The sequence below is a fragment of the Anomalospiza imberbis genome, chromosome 4, assembly GCF_031753505.1.
Source record: "Anomalospiza imberbis isolate Cuckoo-Finch-1a 21T00152 chromosome 4, ASM3175350v1, whole genome shotgun sequence".
Taxonomy (NCBI): Eukaryota; Metazoa; Chordata; class Aves; order Passeriformes; family Viduidae; genus Anomalospiza; species Anomalospiza imberbis.
In genome coordinates, this window is record NC_089684.1 from 64,865,469 (window position 1) to 64,886,363 (window position 20,895).

Here is a 20,895-nt window from a genome sequence, read left to right on the forward strand (position 1 = left end):
TGCATTTGAGACAATGTTGTTAGTTCATGTTATTGATTTTTTTCTGAGTATTGAGATCTCTTTCATCTTTGGTCTATCTCTTTTTTCCATGGTGTTTCTTATTTGTAAAATTCAGCTTTTTGGAAACTAAATAGAAGTCAAAACGATAAAGAAATTCTGACTGCTGAACTACAAAAATTAATTCAGCTCCGCTGAATTGTAATATGCTGCAACATTAAAATGTGTATGAAGCATAATTTTGACACATACAAACACATGTATATGATTTTACATATATTTATGCATGCTAATACTTCCATGTGTTTGTACAACATACAGTTTGGGGATTAGATCCCAGCACTTGATTTTCATTAGCGCTCTGTGTGTGTTAAGGGTTTGTTTTTAAGTGAAAAATCTGTATCCGTTACTAAAAGAAGAGTTTATATAAATGTTGTTAATAGCATGTTTTTCCACAACACAGATACAATAGCAGAAAGGAGAGCCCTAAGAGAACATGTGTATCCTAAGCTGAGAGAATTCTGCAGAGAAAACTATGGCCTGGAATTTCAGGTAGGTTTTGTTGTCTTTAATCCTGTATTGCTTTATCTTGAAATTAACTCTATTTGGAACAGATAACATTTTAAAATATCATTGTTGAAATAGAAAATTACAAAAACTTTGTTTCACAGAATCACACACAAAATTGTTGAGGTTGGAAGGGACCACTGAAGGTCATCTAGTTCATTCCCCCTCCTAAAGCAAGTTCACATGGAGAAAGTTGTATAGGATTGCATCCAAACCGGTTTTGAGTATCTGCAGAGAAGAGGACTCCACACCCTCTCTGTTCCAGTGCACTGTCACCCTCACAGTAAAGAAGTTCTTCTTCATATTTAGGTGGAACTTGCTGTGCACCAGTTTCTGCCCTTTGCCTCTTGTCCTATTGCTTGGCTCTACCAAGAAGAGCCTGGTTTCTTCCTCTTGACACCCACCTTTAGGTTATTTGTGTACTTGGATAAAATCCCCTCTCATTTGTATCTTCTCCAGGCTAAACAGGCCTAACTCTGTCAGCCTTTGATGTACTTAAATTATTTTACAAGCAGATTTGAGGTAAATTCTGGGTAGATGAAAAAGCACCACCTCTGTTTTAGATATTCAGAGTATATAAGAAGAAATAATGTTACATCTGAATTACTGTGTTGTGTTTCTAGAAACCATATTTAAGTTCCACTGTAATGTGGAAAATAATTTAACCAGGTGAATGCTGAAACTGATTACCAAAATGAATTGAACATGGTGCATTTTTATTGTGATTATATACTATGGAATTTGCTTTCTTTAATGTCAACTGTAGCATTCCCATTGCTTCAGTAAGTATATGTTTTCCCTCTTTCTATGAGAGACATAGACTCATACACATCTTTGTCAAGAGCCAGTTAGTAATAAAGAGTTGTATTTGATTTAAAACAGGTGTGTTTGGCATCACTGTTAAAGTCACTGGTACTTTAAATCAGGTATGTCCTAATTCACAGTTCTTTATATGTAAGCAGGCCTGGAACCATTTCTCTGCTAAGAGAAACAAATACAGCTCGTGATGTTGTAAAAATGTTGTTCAATTTTCAAAAAATTCTGGCTCTGCATCCACAAGTTTTCCTTGCATACTTAGTGACCTCAAAAATTCATCTCTCCAGAGCGTAGCTTGGAAACAGCTAATGCCTTTTATGCAACATCCTGTTCCTCACAGTGTATTATTCTTGATGCACATGCAGCTGGTTGTTAATCAAAATAACAAGTTCTTAAATTAGGATATTTGGTTTTAATTCCCTTAGTCACAGTGGAGTTGCTGAATCTGCATGGTGGTAAATTCCAGTGATTTTTGATTATGGCTATAAAAGAATTTCATCTGAAGGTCCTAGCTCATCAGCTGATTGGGAAGTCCCAGCTGCAGCAGTACATGAAAAGAATAGCAAAAGATATTTAAATAATATTTTTCTTTTATTAATACCATGTGATATTCATCAAAAATATCAATCCCTTATTTCTGTTATCTTTGAGGAGACTTCTTGGTGAAGAAAATGTCTCTTCCAGGTAGATCACAATCCATTGAATTCTTTGTGAGAGGACACATCTTTCTTCAAACAGATTGTAATGTAGTCTCTAGGGGAGGAACAATTTACTCTACTTGATATTCATGGAGGCAAATTATTTTATTATATAGTTTCAACACCAGCATCTTTATGTGATACGAGGTCTGAAAGACAGCACTACTGGCACAGTTCAGAAAACTGCTAGAAAGCTATCACATTTCTGGGGAAGCAAAGTAGGAAGATGTACAAAAATAACCAAGGAAAAGTAGCAAAGCCTTTTGAAAGATACTCTGACGTAGACTTTAGTAAGACCTTTTTTTTCTTACTCCAATCCTGATACACTAAATTTCTTAGGTTAGCACGCAAAATCAAGACTACAGTTTTTAGTGCAGTTTTAAAGTATTACATAATTTTGAGATACAGGGATAAATTTATATTTCTCTGTACAGAGCAGAGCACATAACTTTTCATCCTGGTATGTAATCTTCTACTCACCAAACAATGAGCATGTAGCTACCACAAATGCACTATTCAGGACACCCTCTACCTAATAAATCATGACCCAAATGAAAAGCATTTGAGTGCTTTTCATTACATGCATTACTGCAAGTTTCACCGAGTCACCTGGCCACACTCAAACCTGTTTCAGTTGTTGCAAAGCATGAGATCTGTGAGGTGTCATCGATCTGGTGGGAGATGTTACTGAACATAATCACCATATGAATGGAAGCAGAACTATCTTCAATCACACTATGAATTTGTTAGCTTGATGGCCTTTTTTTTCATTGTATCAGAAACTGCTTCAGAAAAAGAAGCACTTATTGGCTAAGAAGGCAAGTAAGCCGAGTAAAAGATTTCCAGAGCTCATGGTGCTTTTGACCTGAAATACAGTACTTTTACAGGAGAGGGTAAAGAGGTTAAAGAAAGTAGTTGTAATTGAAAATTTGGGGAGGCTAACCAAACATAGCTAGTTAGCAACATACGCTTCTTCAAAACAATTAACTGTTTCAGATAATTTTCAAGAGGATATATATGCTAGAAGGAAAGTAGAATTTTACATGAATGGAATTTTTAGTTCCTTTTTTAAGCTCTTGAAAGTGATAAAAAAAATTGTCTCCAAAGCAAAATCTGTGAAACTGTAGGATTGGTAGGACAAAAACTAAAGCAAGCAAAAGGAAACACTGAATAATGAATGAAAAGTCTCTTGTTAGGTGACTAGTGTGGAATTGAACTAGAGCAGTGTCAGTCCACTGTGGGTAAGGAACTCTTGCAGAGGGCACTAGCTGTCATATGACTTTGGCAGCCTTGCTGAAAGTTTGAGTGAGTGTTTGTCACACAATTTTTCCAAGTAGAAGTAAACACATACTTCAAAATCAGATAGAATTGTCTCTTTGTTCCATTTCTTTAATTTTGTGAATCCTATTTATTTTAGTTAGCATAATGATTGACTGATGAGACCTTACTTTGAAATTTTTGGTGTCTTCAGAGGTTCATTCAGTAAAATATTTACTCTTGCAGGACCAAATTCTATCATGTTAAGATACCATGCACCAAAACACCAAAACTATTTTATGTAACCCCATAAAATAACAAACAGCCACAGAGCCCCTGTGATTATCTGGTACTCCAGGGAGTTTCTTCTTCACATTTTCAGAATTAATGTGATTTCTGAACAGTTAATTAAAATAGAAATTGCTTTCACATTTCAGAACAACCTCAGCAGCACAAAAAATTCATTCAACAAGTAATTAAAACATTTTTTACTGGATGCTAAGATTGGTATCTGAAGGATTTTATAATGAGAATATTTAAGTTTTATCATACATCATGCAAGTAATCAGACAGATGAATACAATGTGAAGTTCAATAATAAAATATTAATAAATAACAGAAAGTAGAGAGGAAGAAGGGAACACTTTTTTTCCTAATGAGACTAAAAAGAAAAGAAATCTGTGCAAGTGAGGGAAATAGGAAGGTTATTTGAAATGCTGTTTTGTAGAGCAGAAAATGCACGTTCCTGCAAAATTTTTCAACAGAGCTTCTGTAAAAAGTAAAGATCTAGAGTGTGTTTTCTTGGCAGTGTAAGCTATACTTACGCTGCCAAGAAAATACACTCAATATCTTTATTTACACTCAAATCATTCTATACCTGGGTTTTTTCACTCGTCATGAGTCACACAGGACACTGCCTGTCATGTTTAATAACAATGTGCCTGCTGCAGCAAATGCTGATATGCGTCACAAGCTTTTAAGGCAGAAATAATCAATGAAACTATTGGTAGTGCAATTACACATTGACATAAATAGCTCTAGGATTTGGTCTTGAACCTTGGTATTGGTAAGAGAAGTTTCCCAAGAAGATTAACGAGGTGTAAACTGCTGAAATTTAGTTTTACATCAACTCATTATTAGTTCTTATATTAAATCTTCAGGCTAATTTTATAATCTGTTTGGACAACAGCTAATTTTATGATTCTGTTTCTTGCAGAGTGCTTCCACAGAACAAACAATATTAAAATAAACTGTAATTTTGTAATATATTCATGTATTAACACAATTTTGATTGGCTTTTTTTAAAACTATCAATTTAGACTTTTTTTTTGTTAAAGTTACATACAAGATGTTAAGAACCAGTAGTAAATGAGAGAGTGCCATGCCTGTACCATGAGTTTTGTCCAAAAGTAATTCATACATATGATCACTGTCTTTTTTAATTTGATTTCCCACTGTAAGAATTCAGACTTTTAGTTAAAATGAAATCACAGGTCATCACTTAATTTGTTCAAATAAGTATAAGATGAATAGTTTCTTCCAGGAGCTTGTTTGCAACTAATTAAGGTCATAACACTGAGTCTGTAGCTAAATATAAAAGCCTGGACAGCAAGCTCTCTGCCACTGCATATCTCTACAATCTCTGCTTCCAAGGTACAAAGATCAGCTAACAAAGGAAGTATGATAATATAAAATCATTGCTATGCTTTCTTTTGAGCCATATGCTCAGGATGAGTTTATATCCTGTGGATACAAGTGACACTGGATGTTAAGTCGTGGTCTTGACTGTGATCCACAGTGAGATTCCCATTAATTTTCATGGAGCCAAGATTTTTTTCAATTCTTTTGTCATTATTCTTACCTACCCATTATATGCAATCTAGTAGCAAATAAAAGACTGCATCAAATCAAGATCTTGTCATGCTAATCTCCATATGACTATGAAATGAGAGACTGTCCCAGGAGGGACTGTCTGGAAGGGAAAGTAAGAGGCTGGAATTCTTATTTGTATGAGGGAACCCTGTCAGTCTGTGTAAGGACTGGATGTAGAATTCATTGCTTTTTACCACACTGAAGAGCAAAGCTTAGTGCACAGGATGTTGGCAAAGCTGATTTTCAATTTGATTGGTAGAAAGAGCATAGGATAAGTAACTATGTTGCATACTGTTTTCCAGGTCATAGACTTATACTGGGGTGTTGAAGCAGATGAATGGGACAGTCCTGAGCTGCAGAAGACTCGCATGAAGCTGCTTGAAGATTGCTTGAAAAGTTCTGCAGGTCCATGTTTTGTTGTGGGTATAAAAATAATGTTTTACTTTACAAGAAAAATATAATGTTATCTATCCTAACATATATTATTCAGTAACAAATGTGTGATTTTCTTCTTTCTAAAATACTTTATCCTCATTGCTGTGCATTTGCTATGCAAATATTTCCCTAATAAGGATTACTTGGTATTAGTGGAGGGAACAGAAGGATCTTTAATGATCAGTTCTCATAGCAAGATGGGTATGACTGTACTACTATCACAACAGAATTATTGACAACTTGTTTAAGGAGGCTACAGTTAATTAATTCGTGGTACTTCTCAGACATGCTTTATCAGCTGACCTAGAAGGACTTAAAAAAAAACAAAACAGCAGCAGCAAAGAGCTGTCTGCTCTGATCAGCATTTGCTGTTTCATGTCATAAACCCAGGACAATTTAGTATGCCAGGTATTAGAGAATGAAAAGACTGGAGGTCAGTGACAACCTGAGGAGGCTCTGAGTCTGTGATATCACAGAATCACTAGGTTGGAAGAGATCTTTAAGATCATCAACTCCAACCCAGCCCTAACACCTCAACTACACCATGGCACTGAGTGCCACATCCAGTCTTTGTTTAAACACATCCAGGAATGGTGACTCCACCACCTCCCCAGGCAGACCATTCCAGTACTTGATCACTCTTTCTGTAAAAAACTTTTTCCTGATATCCAACCTATATTCCCCTTGGTGCAGCTTAAGACTGTGTCCTCTGGTTCTGTCAGTTGCTGCCTGGAGAAAGAGACCAGCCCCCACCTGACTGCAACCACCTGTCAGGGAGTGGTAGAGAGTGATAAGGTCACCTCTGATACACTGATGTGCAACTGATTGTTCTCTACATGGTCACTTGCTAGACTTCAATGCAAAACAGTCCAGACCTTCACCATCCCAAATTTTCTTCTCTATAAAATATTTGCCAAGAAAATACTTTACAAAAGGTACAAAGTTTTTCTCCTTTGTAACTAAATGTAGCTAAATCAACTTTCATTCTTAGTCTTGTCATAATAAGACAGAGAAAAAACTGCAAGTCTTTGAATATTTTTTTAAAGTGAAGAATGTTAAAGATTTTGTGAACTGAAACTACAGAATCCGGTCGGATGGAAGGATACAGAGCACTGCCTGCTGTGAAGGCTGGAGATCATGTCTCTCCATGCCAAAGATCAGACAAGGAACAACCTGTAGTATGTGTCATTCTGTACTTCTATCACACTCTTACAACCATCTCTCTGGCTCTTATTCATTCACCTGTTTGCCTCACTTCCTTATTTAGCTTCAGAGCCCCAGAGAACAAAGGCTTTACCATAAGAACCCAGCATCTGGAGTACAGGGTCTGGCTGGGTTTGATGCTGTCATGACACTGTTTTTCACAAGCACACACTGGCCCAGATCTCTAGAGAGTTTGGGTAGCTTTCATCTTGTGTGACTATATTTAGTTTTCTGGGTTTATTTTTCTACTTTCTATCTTCCCTTTGATGAAAAAATCAGAGCTGGAACAGAAAGGCATGGAGGTTTTCATGTAGCAACACCCAGTGTCCTTAGACATGGATTTGTAAAATCTCTGACAGTGAAGGAAACCTTATCACATACTATTGCTGCATATTTTAGCAGCTCAGTCTTAAGCTTTTAAGAACTGCCTGCTTGATATTGTTACTAAAGAAATCAAGCTGAATCAGAATTTTTAAAAGAATGAAACAGTTAGCAAAGAGGTTGCAGTCAGCCAATTACTTCAATATTTATTTCAGGTTTTCCAAGTATGGGCCAAAGTAGTAGCTCCCCCAGTGACTAGACTGGCAAAACCACAGAAATCTGTTTATGCACATTTATTTTTCACTCTGCTGTACCAAAGTGAGATGGGGTTTATTTCATTTACAACAAAAATTGAAGATGATTCTACTCCAACAAGCATAATTATTTTTAATTTATAGTAACATAATGAAAAATTGACTTTGGCACTGCAGGCTTTGGGCAACTTGCCATTTCTTGAGAAAGTTCTATAAAATGTGCCACTTCTTTTCAGCTGGTGAGTTTTTTGTAGTTTTTGGAGCTTTTTTTGTTGGTTTGGGTTTTGGTTTTTTGTAGTTATGAATTACCACTTTTTGAATTGAGACACAGATCCTGGATTAAATGGAGCTATTTAGAATTAGCTACTTGATATATACTGATTTTAGAAAGTGTTTCTTTATGGCAATTTTTGCCTGCATTGTAATATTGGATGGTAAGAAAATGAAATTCAGTCCTTAAATTAGTGCAGTGAATAAGTTTGAAGTCCCAAGCTTTTCTTCAAATATGAAACAATATAATCAAAATTAACACATACTCATAAGCACAATAAGGAGACAGTTCTGAAAAAAATGCAAAACTAATTTCCTGTGAACACTGACTTTGGGAATGTATAGTTCTTCTCTTAACTACTGCCTGACCTCTGTTAATACTGGATTCAGGTAAGGGAGAGGGAAGTTGTTTGGACATTGGTTAGGCTGGGATTATTTGTTAGGTTTTGGTTTTTGTTTGGGTTTTTTTCTGCTATATAAAATCAGTGCCTATTATATTATTATTTAAATAATCATAGCTTTTACTGTAGGTAAATACATACCATGCTATTTTTGATCTACAGAATAATTTATGAAGACTCATTTATGAGGGGAAAATACTTTTCATAAAAGTTTTATGCAGATATCTTGTCTATGGAATCTACATGGGAAGATTGAAATGCAGTATATTTGTTAAATTGTGAACTGCTTAAACTCTACATTGCACAACAATACCAAGGAAAAAATGGATTTAGTGCATCACTGGAACCTTTACATTTACATACATCCTGCAAATTATAACACATATGTGTTTTTCCATCTGCCTGAACTGCTGTCCTTGCATGACTATGTCCTGAAAGATTGTAAAGTGAAAAAGAGAAATGGAAATTAAATGTCAGTCTGTTACCTGTAAAGGTTTGCTCGATTAATGCTTGGGATTGTATAAACCTTAAAGGTTATCTCCACCTATCATTTAAAACACCTGGGCCAAAGAATATTAAAAACATTCTCAACCTACTCCGAACAGCAACTGGAATTTACATTAGCCCTCTCAAATTACCAGCGGCTTGTTCTTAATGTGAACCTGTTAATGGTATCCACAACCAGTTCTCTTCCTTGTTTGCTGATGGAGAACAGATGACCACTTAGAGATATGAGAATCACCAAACACTTTGAACTGGGTCTCACCTGGTCCTCAAGAGTTGTCACATGTAAACAAATGTAACCTGAGCTCTTGCATCATGCCTTGTGTATTCACTGGTCTGCTGAGGTACCCACAGAGTATTTCTGAAGATCCGCTTTCCACAGATCTATTGGGGATGTATAAAAGCTCTTGTCTGCACTTTCCGTCCAGGGCAAGGGCAGGAGGAAGCGACTGACAGGCCTGAATTCAGGAGCAACACATGAATCCCTTCCTGAACAGTTCCTAGGGAAGCATAAACACTCTTTCAGCTTCCATAGACCTAAAGATCCTAGCATTATAAATTTGGAATTCAAGTAGGATTTTAAAAGAATATTAGCAATTTGCAATATTTGATGTGTCTTTTAATCACACTGAAACTGAAGAGGAAGTATGGTAAATTATGGAGTGGAATGTTTCTACTGTTTGTGTCTTTGTGTTCTTCAGTATAATGCATGCTTTAATTGTTCCATGAAGTATATTGCTGCAGTCTCTCTGCTTAGTAAAAATGGTTGATAATTAATTTTGAGTGCATTCCAGCTCAGAGAAAATTCCAAATAATATTACTCCTGCTCTGCTGGATCTCCTGAACTTTAGTTTCAGTTCTGGTGTTACTTTAAGGTTTATTCCAAAGGTGAAAACTAAATACACACAGGGTCTGGAATGCCTGAGTTATATTTTGCTTTTGCTTTCCTGGGAAAATCACCACACATTTTAAATTAGGGAGGCAAAAATCAGTCAAATGTGTCTATACTAAAACATCCAGTTCATTGGGAATGCTAACTACCCAGTGCTTTTGGGGAACTCAACAGAAGTTATCAGTGCTTGGGCATTTCATATTTAATTTTCCCCAAGGACACAGCTCTATTTGTTTTTATATATTTGTTTTTAAGAGGATGAAGAGAAATATGTGGAGCCAGACATGGCAGAACAGTCCACCTCTTCCAGTAAAGTAAATTCCAAGAAAGAAATACCAAATTATTACTTTTCTTCTCACTCTGCATCTGATTTAAAAGCTGTCCAAATAAGAACTCCCTCTAATATAAGTGGATTTGGGGTCATATCAGGAACGGCTCCATAGGACTTCTTGGCATTGCTCTGGAGTAAAGTATATGTCTGCAGATATTATCCTGTTTTAGATGGACTTGCCCAACGGGAAAGATTCTTCTGTAAATATCAAAGCAGAGCTTTGTATATTTTGAAACCCTTCAAAACAAAGTGATCAATTTTAAAGACAAAATATGCAACATTCCCCCCAGCAAACTTTGGTCTTCTTTCACAGCCTCCAGACTAAAAGGCAAAGGATGTCTATCCCTTTCCCTGTAGTTTGGCTCAGAACAACACATATACACAGAAAGTGAAATCAAGCACGAGGGGATATTACATGATTAAGCTATTGTAAGTGTATTCCTTCATCTGCTTTAGGGATGGGAATGTATTTTCCTGTGATTCATCTCTGATTCTCTATCTTAAATACTTACCTGTTTCTTATACTTAGCCCATTGGAAATGGGTACAAGATTGATCAGACAGCTTTTCCATGTAACACAGAAACTGCATGGGTTTTTATGTAGTCTAAAAATAACTTGAATTTTCAGTCAGAAGACTGCACTTATTTTCCGCTAAGCCACTGTACTTCTTTTTCTTGACATAAATACAGTTTCTAGTGCTGCATTCCAGAAAGGTTAAGTATTATATTTAATACGAATGACCATATTAGCGAGAATAAGATTAACACGAAGTCATATTTCCATCATTCTATGTAATGTGTAGAGGAACAAATAGGCTGCATGAGATTTATGCAATTTATTTTCTCATGACCCTCAAGAACTTTACCAAACCATCTTCTAAGGTAGTACTGTAATCAGTTAAATGTAATGATCTGTCCTGCAAATTAATCTCTAGGTCAAAAATCCAGCATCAGGTATTCTGCAGAAGTGAGAAAGATGGAGGGGATTCTAAACCTTGCAATGCTATTTCTGTGTAAAGAAACTGCATCATTTACAATATTTAGCAGGCAGCTAGCAAGTTCAAAGAGAGATATTAATAGTGCTGCTAGCACCTAGCATATATACCTTCCCTTTTCTCAAATATGGACATCCAGGTCAGAGACTCCTTGGTTCTCCAATAACAGACTCAGAAAGAAACACCTACACAAAAAATAACTAGTTCACTTTTCAGTCTGATTATTGTTAAATCCAGCTAGCAGTAGCAGGGTCTTTTTTTTCTTTCTTTCTTTTTTCTTTTTTTTTTTTTTTTTTTTTTTAATAATCAGCATGTATAATTTCACAGGATCCCTCTTTCTTCAAGGAAAGATGCTAATTTACGAAGTAAAATAAGAAAAAGTATCAGTGTTCTTCATAATGATATTGTTATGCATCCTTAAGTTGTTGCCTCTGCTCTTCTTAAAATATTTGCATTCAGTGCAAGGTGCTTTTTTGGAGCTTGTGTCCTATTAAAATGCACTGTAATAAGCTTCTTTCTTTTTGTAACTGGAGAACTTCACAGAGTAACTTTTTATTTCATTCCACCTTGAAAAAATTAAGCATAGAACATTTGCGTAGAAAACTAGGGAGACTGCAATTATTGTGAGTAAATCACATATTCTTTTCTTGTTAGCTCTTTTGCATAGTATAGAAATTTCTTTAATGCTTGAAACTGTTTTAAAATGCTTTAGTATACCGGTGCTTCTCATGGCTGGAAACACAGTTCATCACCTAGCCACATTCTTTGGCAGACTGTATCCTCTGCCTCTCAGTCATACAGTTGCATGGCACAGGCAAGACAGTGTTTTCATTCAGGTGAGTGGCATATATATTTTTTTCCTATGTTTTTTTCATTTCCATGGACATCTGCTGCAGAATTTTAAAACTTTTGGCTAATGATCTGACCTGTTACCTGCAGGCAGTACTTAACATTCAGTGTTTGTATGCTTACCATTAATTGGAAGTCAAATAACCTACTATGTAAAAATTAGTGTTAGAAAAGTCCTGAAGATATCCCAATAGAAAGGCACTATTTCATTTTTAGCTTGATCTAAGCTCTTTGCCTCACTGTTCAACACAGAAATACCATCCCAAAATGGGAATGTAGAAACTAAGCTGCCTTTCTGATAAATACAAGAAAGAGCATATTTCACAGAAAATAAAGATATGGTCTCTTCTTGCATACAAAGTATACCAAAGAGGGCCGTATGAAGCAGAGGAGTGCCAGCTTTTGACTCCAGGGTTTGATGTCCAGCAACCAGTGCCCTGTCCTCCCAGCTGACCACACTGATAGGCTCAGTATATCTTCCTCCTTCCTGACTCCATGATACCTGTGAGCCTGGGTACTCAGGAAGGCACATTAAACAGCAGTGGTAGGAGAAGCTTTTCTCTGTTAGCCACTCTTCACCTGTGAGATGCAAGACAGGGCTTCAAATCACAATTCTTTCTGGCTTGGATGAGTGTTGTGATTATTTTATTAAGCAGGGAAGGTTACACCACCATGCCTTCCTCTAAAAGACAATATTGATCTCGCTGTCTCCAACAAAGTTGCATTCCCCATTCTCTGTAAGAAGGACAGTGATTTCCACAGAGAAGGTTATTGACTTCAGTCTGGGCTATGTGCTATAGTCTTTTAGTGAACCTAACCCATTTGATCTGTTTTCCTACCCAGTTCCACTCTTGTCAAGTGTTACAGGACCTGTCAGAGAGTTGACAGAAATCTGGACTGCAGTAGGAATTACCTGGAAGGTCCTGAGCTTTATGTGAAAGGAAAAATATACACTCCTGTCAAGAAATTTCCCATGCAATTTCAAAAGTAGAGCAAAGTGAGAATTACAAATTTGTTTGGAGGAGAATCAGAGTGAGTGAGCACCTCAGACCTTTAGGCAGAGGTAGGCAAAATCTCCAGTTCTTCCTCTATGCTATCTTTATTCACTGACCTCTTCCCTAATTGTAACCTTTCTGACTGATTTTCTCACCTGCATCTATGCTCAGGCTGATCAAAGACCCAGCAGTAATAAGCAATGAAGGAAAAGGCAACAAAATGAACTAATTTGGTGTTGCATGATCCTGTAGAAGACAGGGAGATTGTGGAGGAAGACCATTGATAGTTTCTCAGCCAGGAGAGAGTTCTGATGAAGCAAACTATATCAAGGAAGTAGGTCACGCATTGCTTCTGAGGAAGCACGTTCACTCTGTATGATAGACTGGTAGCTCCTACACACTATGTCCTGAGAAATTACTCATCCTTATTTAATCTCTACCACTAGGGAAAAGCTTTGAGATTTAAAAATACCGCACTGTGGGTGAAGTTCAGAGTTGAGGGAATTGGCTCATTTACAGCCAGGTTTTGCCGCTCTCTTTAATTTTCTGAAAGAGGTCAAGCATCAAGAAACTTCACCATCATCTTCTTTTCTACACCTTTTATGTCAGGAACTGTACTTAGAGCAAAACACTTCAGCACTTGCACCCCATCCTTCCAGTCCCAATTGCAGTCAGTTTTCTCAGAAGTAGTTCAAGAGTCCTTTTTGTTTTTCATGAAACTGAAACCAAGACCTGTCTGAGTTTCTGAAACTCGTATAGTCCCCCCAGGGTGCTCCTGCAGCGCCTCCAGGGAAAAGGGAAGACAAAAATTAGGGCATGGTTCTGTGAAACAACACACTGCAATATTTCTCAAGCCAGGGAACATAAATATATATCCGGGCAGGTGGAAAAACAATTCTCAGTACAGAAATGTCTTTATTATGCCTTCAGTTTCCTATTTGCTTCAGCAACTTCAATTAAAAATTGTATTTTTTGTGTTTTCTACAGTCAGCTGAAGTTCTGAAATTAATTCTATTTATTCACAGTTTCAACCTATGGAGAAAAAGCAAATGAAAATGTTTGATACTGCCTATGGTATCATTTTTCCCTTAAAAACTAAAAAGGACAAACAATGTAAAATAACAGTTCTGTCAATGCTGATACATAAATACACATCCTTCACATATCAAAACAGAAATACTCAAAATAAAAAGCTTATTTTGCAATCACTAGCCTCATCTTATGGATAGGCAGTCTGAGTCAGTGGCAAAAGTATCAGGAACTTATAAGTTTCCATACTGAGATGTAGTAAAAGTAGAAAGAGGATTTAAGAGATCCGCAGCAGCTCTAATGATCTGTCTGATAAGCTACACTGCCTTACAACTCTTGGCAAAGAAGAAAAATGCTTCTCTAAAAGACACTTTGACCTGTACATCCCAGAAAGCACAGATCATGATATTTTGGTGTTTTTTTCATATTTCTAATTTCTAGTGATAGTATTTTTGGGAGACTTAATACCAGTGCAACATAACTTTTCTCCTTTGATAGGTAAGAAAAGCCATCAGATGTATTTATTTGAAGGACATTCTCCCTGTGTTTCTATCATGAGGTCCTTACACTGTACCTCATTGCAGCTAGAAGTACAATAAAAAGCAGTAGAGGCAGTTATTTTCAGGACATCTCCTGGGCATCAGCTACTCCAGCTTCCTAAAACTTGGCTTAGTTTAAGCATAGTATTACAGCTTTCTTCACCTTGGTTTCAGTTTCTGGTACAACAGCTTGGAGTTTGCCCTAACAAGCAATTAACATGTATATTCCATTGAGATAAATTGAAGTAAACATACTTTTCTGGCTTTAGATCTGATGATTCACTATTGTTTAGCCATTAGCATTTCTGCTTTGAATTTGAAATAAGTTTGCTATTATTTCCTTAAGTTATAAAAAATAATTAAATACTACATTCTTTTTTGTTTGTTTTTGGTAGAAAATTCTTGGTTTCAAGGCCTGGCAGGCAGGGACCCAGCTAATCCTGTTAATTTTCTTTTTTTTTCCCCAAAAATTTGTCTGGTTGGACCTGCAGATTTTATATCACATAAGTGATTTCTACAGGATACTGTTAGAACAGAGTTATCATATACTTGCAAGAAACCAGAAAGAGCTGTAGTTGTACTAAATTTCTTAGGATGGGATGTTAAATGGCCCTTAAAACTGGTGTCCTGACCATTGTTTCAGATTTTCAAGATGTGGTTTACTGTATATTTGGTTATATCAGTTAAGCCCATATTTCTGCAGACAAGGAGGGTAAACATGCTGACATGTTACAATTCTGTGTGCCTTCCTTAACTTGAATGGCTTCCTAGGGAGGTTTGCTCTTGCAAATGCGCTGTCTTACCACCTCTAAATTCAATATGAAAGACAAGACATAGAATGTGGCCAGCATGCATGTAAAAAGCAAGATTTGAAAACAATGGAGCATTTCTTGTAGTGATGCTGAAGTGATTCTGTCTCCATACATAAAAATACAGCAATTGAAAGAAAATGAAGGGTATTGGAATCTGATTACAGTAAGTATGCCTTTTAGAAAAAATATTTTGATTAATTCTGAGGTCTTTTAAGCCTGGTGCTAAATATAAATGTCAATATTTCACTTCCTTTTTTTCTTTGTGTGTCTCTTTTGTCTAAAGAAGTCTGATCCACTACATAGTAACATGGATTTTATCAATTAATGCGTGTGTGAACATCCCAGTAAGCAGTAGAGAAAAAATACTTACTTGTCTGACCAAAAACGGCTATTTGACTGAAAGGTATGGCTTTAAAGAAGAAAAAAGGTTTTATTTCATAAGAAAGATTTTATTACAGAAGGGAGCAAGCCTAGAAGCAAAGGCTGAGGGTGCAGGGAGTTAGGTCTCTAACTCCAGGATAAACAGAAGGCAATGAATAGTAAGTGACCATAGGGGGGACAGGGACACAGAGGACTTTGTAGCCCTTGTTAGCCATGCAAACTGTGGAAAGGTAACAGTCATGTTTCTGTTGCAGTTAATATTTAGTTGCTTATACAATGCTATGAGATTGCTTGCACAGAAAGGAGCTGCAGTAGCAGGGCCTTTGATGTGAGACTGTGACTCCATCATTCACGCTCTGAGGCCTGATGAGTGGGGCTTATACCTGGTGACCACAGACTTATCCTTCTTCCAGTTCAGGGGAGGTTTTGAAACTGGGCTTTTGTGCCATGAGTGTACTTTGTTATTTCGTGCTTTGCTCCAGGTGGTTGCCCACAAGCTACACCAGATTTCTGTGCAAGGCCTCTTGCTGAGGCATGGCATGATCCAGACTGCAGTCCACAGCTCTCCTGGGAATGGTAGAAGGACACCTCTGGGACATCAGTAAGACCAGCCTTTCCCAAACCAACAGATGAACATAATACCCCACAGTGTTTTAAAAGCACTTAAATCCCTCCAGTTTTCAGCCCACAGTGTGAAGCATTGAGCACCTCTTCAATAATGTGAGATACTCATTCTCCTAATGGAGCTGTTCTACTTTGAATAAGTGATCTTAGTCCAAGCTTATATTAATTTAGCAGGCTGAAATGTGACTCACTCAGGATGTCATCACAAGGGGTCAAGGCTTTCCTTCTTCACTAGTGAGCAGTTCCTGTAAGAAGTACAGAGCTGAGAATTAGGAAAAAACAGCTTCCGCTACGTGCTTATGACTAACCATTGCATGCCTGTCCCAGCCCAGGCTTAATTCCCTGTGTCGCATAGGGACAGTAATACTTCTAATTTCTCATGGATCTTGCAAAACCAAATAGTTTAAGGAGTGCTTAGTCCTGTACACAAGGAAGCGTATTAAGTTAAAAAAACAGTGGTTAGATTTGATTCCTTCAAAGTCTTGAATGCTTATGCTTCAAAAAGCTGGCAATCCAGGACTGCTCTGAGAAGAGATAGAGAGGCCATATGTATGCACTTCAGTGTTGCATGTCTTTACAAAGATCAAGACATACGACTGATTCCAAGTAACTCAGCAAAAGATCATTGGATCAGATCTCTGTTGACAAAATGGCAAAAAAAAAAAATGCTGCTCTTAGGTTGCCAAGTACCTGAAACCACTCCATAAAACATTATAAATCTGACTTCTCAAATGGCTTCATTTGCAGATGTTAATACATAATTTCATGAAAAAAGATTAATTAAACTAGTCAGTAATTAATATAATTTGCTGTTATTTGACAGCTGTTTTTTATTAAAATTACCACCAAATATCTTAGCTGGAATTAAATATATATAAAATTTCAGCTTGTTCTGCTTTAACATAATGTATGACATCAGAATTCATGAATATTTTAGTGATGATATCTGAACTAATCATATGACATGCCATGTGAATCCCTTATATCTCAAGATCAAATCTAAATCTTCTCTGTGTCCTCCTTTTGGTCACTATTGTGACTGCGCCTATAATTTTATCTTTCCACACCAAGAATATTAAAATGAAAAATACTTCCCATCGTACAGACAGTAGTTTTTTAACCCTAATTTAATAGAAATTTCAGCCTCAGGCTCAACAAAGCATTCCTGATGGAAACGACAATGGATGTGGCTCTGAGCAGCCTTGTCTGTTGGAAGGTGTCCCTGCCCAAGGCTGGGGATTTGGAAGTAGATCATCTTTGAGGTCTGTCCCAACCTAACCTATTCTGTGATTCTGTGAAAGCTAACAAGGCTACTCTGTGTTGCTTGCTCTGTGTTAATTCTGTAAACTTTTGTTAGACAAAAGTGGTTGCTGAGGGTTTTATATGTCAGTCAGCCTAGTCATCTTACACAGTTCAATCACCTTCAATCTAATGAGTTTTTAATTTGTTGTTTTACTATTAGAGGAGAATGATTCAGAAGGTGGGAGGTTTTGGTTCACGAGCCTGCATATAAAACTGTCTATTGATAGTGAACACAGCGTAAACATTACTGTTCCCTTTAAAAAGAATTCCCTATAATAATAATCAAAATGCTGCAATGTTGTTATCACAAATTGAAGTTTTGGGTCCTTACTGTTGAGTACTATAATATATTTCAAAAGGATCTGAAGTAGTGGTAATTCTTGTTTACAGACTAAGTATGAAACAACATGAAGATTGTGAGAAATTATGTTTACTTACAATCCTGTTGCTTCATTTTTCTTTATTTTTCTAAGAATAAATCTGCATTTACCTGAATGTATAGGGAAATGGAAATGGGACAGATATTTCCAGAGGCTGCTGCAAGCCTCTGACACAGATGCAGTTCAGACACTGAAGCTCCTGAAGGAAAAGTGCAGTTCAGAGCTTCTCATTGAGGCCTCTAAGGTTTGAGTAGTTTTGTGGAACCCTGATAGACTACATTTATACAGATAGGAATTTAACCAGAATGACACCAGAAGAGTGAAGGGAAGGGGGTACTTCCAAGCCTCACCTCTAACATGGGAATATGTAGTTTTCACACCCCATGCCTGCAAATGCACCCATCCTAAGGCTGTCATGCAGCCTTAGAAACAAATAGTGGATTAAAATTCCAGCAAATACATATAGTCTGTTTATACCCCGTAGTCTTTTTGCTTAATCTACTAGTGCCACTGCTAATAGAAAATATGCAGTGTATCTAGAGGAAGATGCATTTGGGTGAAGAACTGTTCCCCAGGAGCCTGGTGTGTTTATGCGCCATAACCCAGCATTTGAGCATTAGTTTCTCAGTAGAAAACAGCTTCACTTACTCAGCATGCCTCCTGCTCCCAGCCTGGACTGTGATACCACAGTCTTTCAGAAAACTAGTGGTAGTCACTTTTGTACTCTCCAGTAAAACAGTTTTGTTTCAATGCCTCCATTAAAGGGCCAGTAAAACTGGGCTGTAGGTTGAGGCTAGTCTGAAGTTACCAGAAAGCACATGAGTGACTCCTTTAAGAGTTTTCTAGCTCATAAAATTTTCTACCAGAATATTATTGAAATGATTACACTGAGTCAGGTATTAACACCAGAACCTCGGGTAACTTCTGTAAGGGCTCTAACAGGAACACAGCTGCAGTGCAGTGCCTGGGATGACCCTGCTCTAAATGATACACCTGCTCAGCACTGTATTTAGGTTTTGCTGGATCATGTCAAAGTTCTTTTGTATTGTGTTTTGCTCAAGTAGTCAGGAGGATAATCCCTAATACAAAATTATTTACATAATGTCTTTTGCATTGACAGATGAGAGGTATAAAAAAAGTCTTGTCTTTTCATTTTAAAGTAAAACCAGTCACTATTCAACTATAGTACGGTGAAGAGAGACTAGCATAACCTGTACCAGAGAAGCAGAAAAATACACAGAATAATTCCAAAACAAATTTAGTTGATTTAATGCACTACATTAAAATTGGACATAATAATGTTGACATTTTAGTATTGTTAATGAAGGGCCCAGTTATTGATCTTTGCTGAGGGAACTGTCTATTGAATCCACTGGACTTACATTCAGAAAAAGTGATGCTTAATGAATTCTAAGTAATAATTTCTATACAAGGTAAAAGCTCCTCTGAGAGAAATTTGTGAGATTTCTATGTCAACCTGAATGTGAAGAAGCTTTCCAATTCAGCATGATATAAGTTAATAACCTCACTTGAATGAAGAAGGAAAATAATACTATATTTTGTTTAACCTCTGCAGCTTCAGAATTCCAAAATTACAGGGCTCTATGAATATATTAGAACAGTAAAAGCTTCGAAATTTTCCCCAGCTATCTCATTATGTGAAGCAACATAGCCCTCTTTGAAGGGAGCTACTAGCTGGAATGATCACAAATCAAAAATAAATTTAGATTATAGAGATACTGGATCCTTTTATTTAATTAATTATTATATAATTCTAGTTGCTGAACACATTCATTCTGTTCTCGTGACTGCTTGATGTGTGCCCTGAATGGAGCTATGGTGGGATCTGAATGGGCAGCCAGGCAAACTCAACTTTCCCCTAAAGCCTCTCTACTGGAGAAGCTTCTTAAAGGACTCGCATGCTGTGACTTGTCAGAAACTGGATCCTGTATCACAATTCCTACATTCCTTCGCTTCTCCTGAGCAGTGGGCAGATACTGACTTGTTCCTGTGCACCAGCTCTTTGTCAGTGCTCCTCTGTGGAGGGTTCCAACTGCTTGCCATCAGAGCCAGCATGGTAGTTCATGAGTTCTCCCTAGTCTGCTCCAGGCAAAAAGCAGCCAGGTTAGTTTACACACTGCCAGGTGTGGTCTGAGCTAACTGGCTTTCCCTGGAAGGATTAGGAAGTGTTGGTGCACTGCTCTGGTGTCTGCTCTGAGGCCACAGCATCTGGCATGGTGAGCCACTGGAGTGCTGTGGGCCAGCATAGCTGGTTCAGCAAAGTGTCCTGCTGCTTCCTGCTTTTATAATCAGGGAAGCAGGCTTTCATCATCATCAGTTACTGATTTTCAGGGTGTTCTGCTGGAAGAGTTTAAAACAGCTTCTCATTATGATGAGTGGTCTAAAAATAATGAATATTTAGATATTATTTACAAACATGCTCATTTACATTTTTAGGGCACTAGTATATTTGCATTAGCATTACTTTACTAAGAGATCTTTCTGATTCAAATCAAGATTCTGATACTATTGGTTCCTCCCCATGTTAAGTACTCCTCATTAACACAAGATCTTTGCTGAATACATTTAAAATGAGAAAAGAATTTTTAAAAATAACATTTTAAATTAAGTAGGAATGCTCACTGACTTCTGTGGACCAAGCAATTTAATGCAGAATTGATCTGATGGTCACAAATTTGAAAAAATTTGTCAAAAGACTGCAGTACTTTCCTATAACACTATTGTCTATGAAGTTGTAGGACATTACAATCATATTTTTAAAAAATGTTTACAGACAGTAAACTACAGAAATAAATTTCTATTAGGAGAGTATATTTAGAGCACCACAACTGGTATTTTAATCCTCTTTTTTTAAGGGAAATGTCTCCTGTGCCCCAGTTTAATAACTGACTTCCACAAACATTTACCTTTATGCAGAGGTACTAAAATTCGGTTTTATCAATTTCTACTCAATAGTTGCTTCTTTCTTGCCCCACTGTTCATTCTGTGGACAGCTACTGGGGCAAAGACAACAAGAATAGAAGACAGCAAAGCAGCTTGTGGTTCTGCAACACTGATCCTTGCTGGTATAAGCCACAATGTCAATTTGCTTTTGCATGTGAGGATAATCTCAACCTGTGACTAATGGAACTCGATAATACATGAGTCAAC

General features: G+C 37.0%; 1 protein-coding gene across 3 annotated transcripts in view; it reads left to right on the forward strand.

Annotated features, from left to right (window-relative positions):
- The window catches only part of NWD2 (NACHT and WD repeat domain containing 2), a 52,922-nt gene that overhangs the window by 21,162 nt on the left and 10,865 nt on the right, over nucleotides 1-20,895 (forward strand). The window contains exons 1-3 of one of the 3 annotated variants that reach the window (XM_068188846.1): nucleotides 5,511-5,626; nucleotides 12,506-12,725; nucleotides 12,829-12,991. Coding sequence is in view for 1 of the 3 variants with exons in the window: in XM_068188845.1 (XP_068044946.1) it covers nucleotides 461-549; nucleotides 5,510-5,626 (206 nt within the window). In the remaining 2 variants the exon portion in view is untranslated. Of the gene's footprint in view, nucleotides 1-460; nucleotides 550-5,509; nucleotides 5,631-12,505; nucleotides 12,726-12,828; nucleotides 12,992-20,895 lie in introns of those variants that run through there. The other 2 variants (XM_068188845.1, XM_068188847.1) reach the window with 2 other exon arrangements.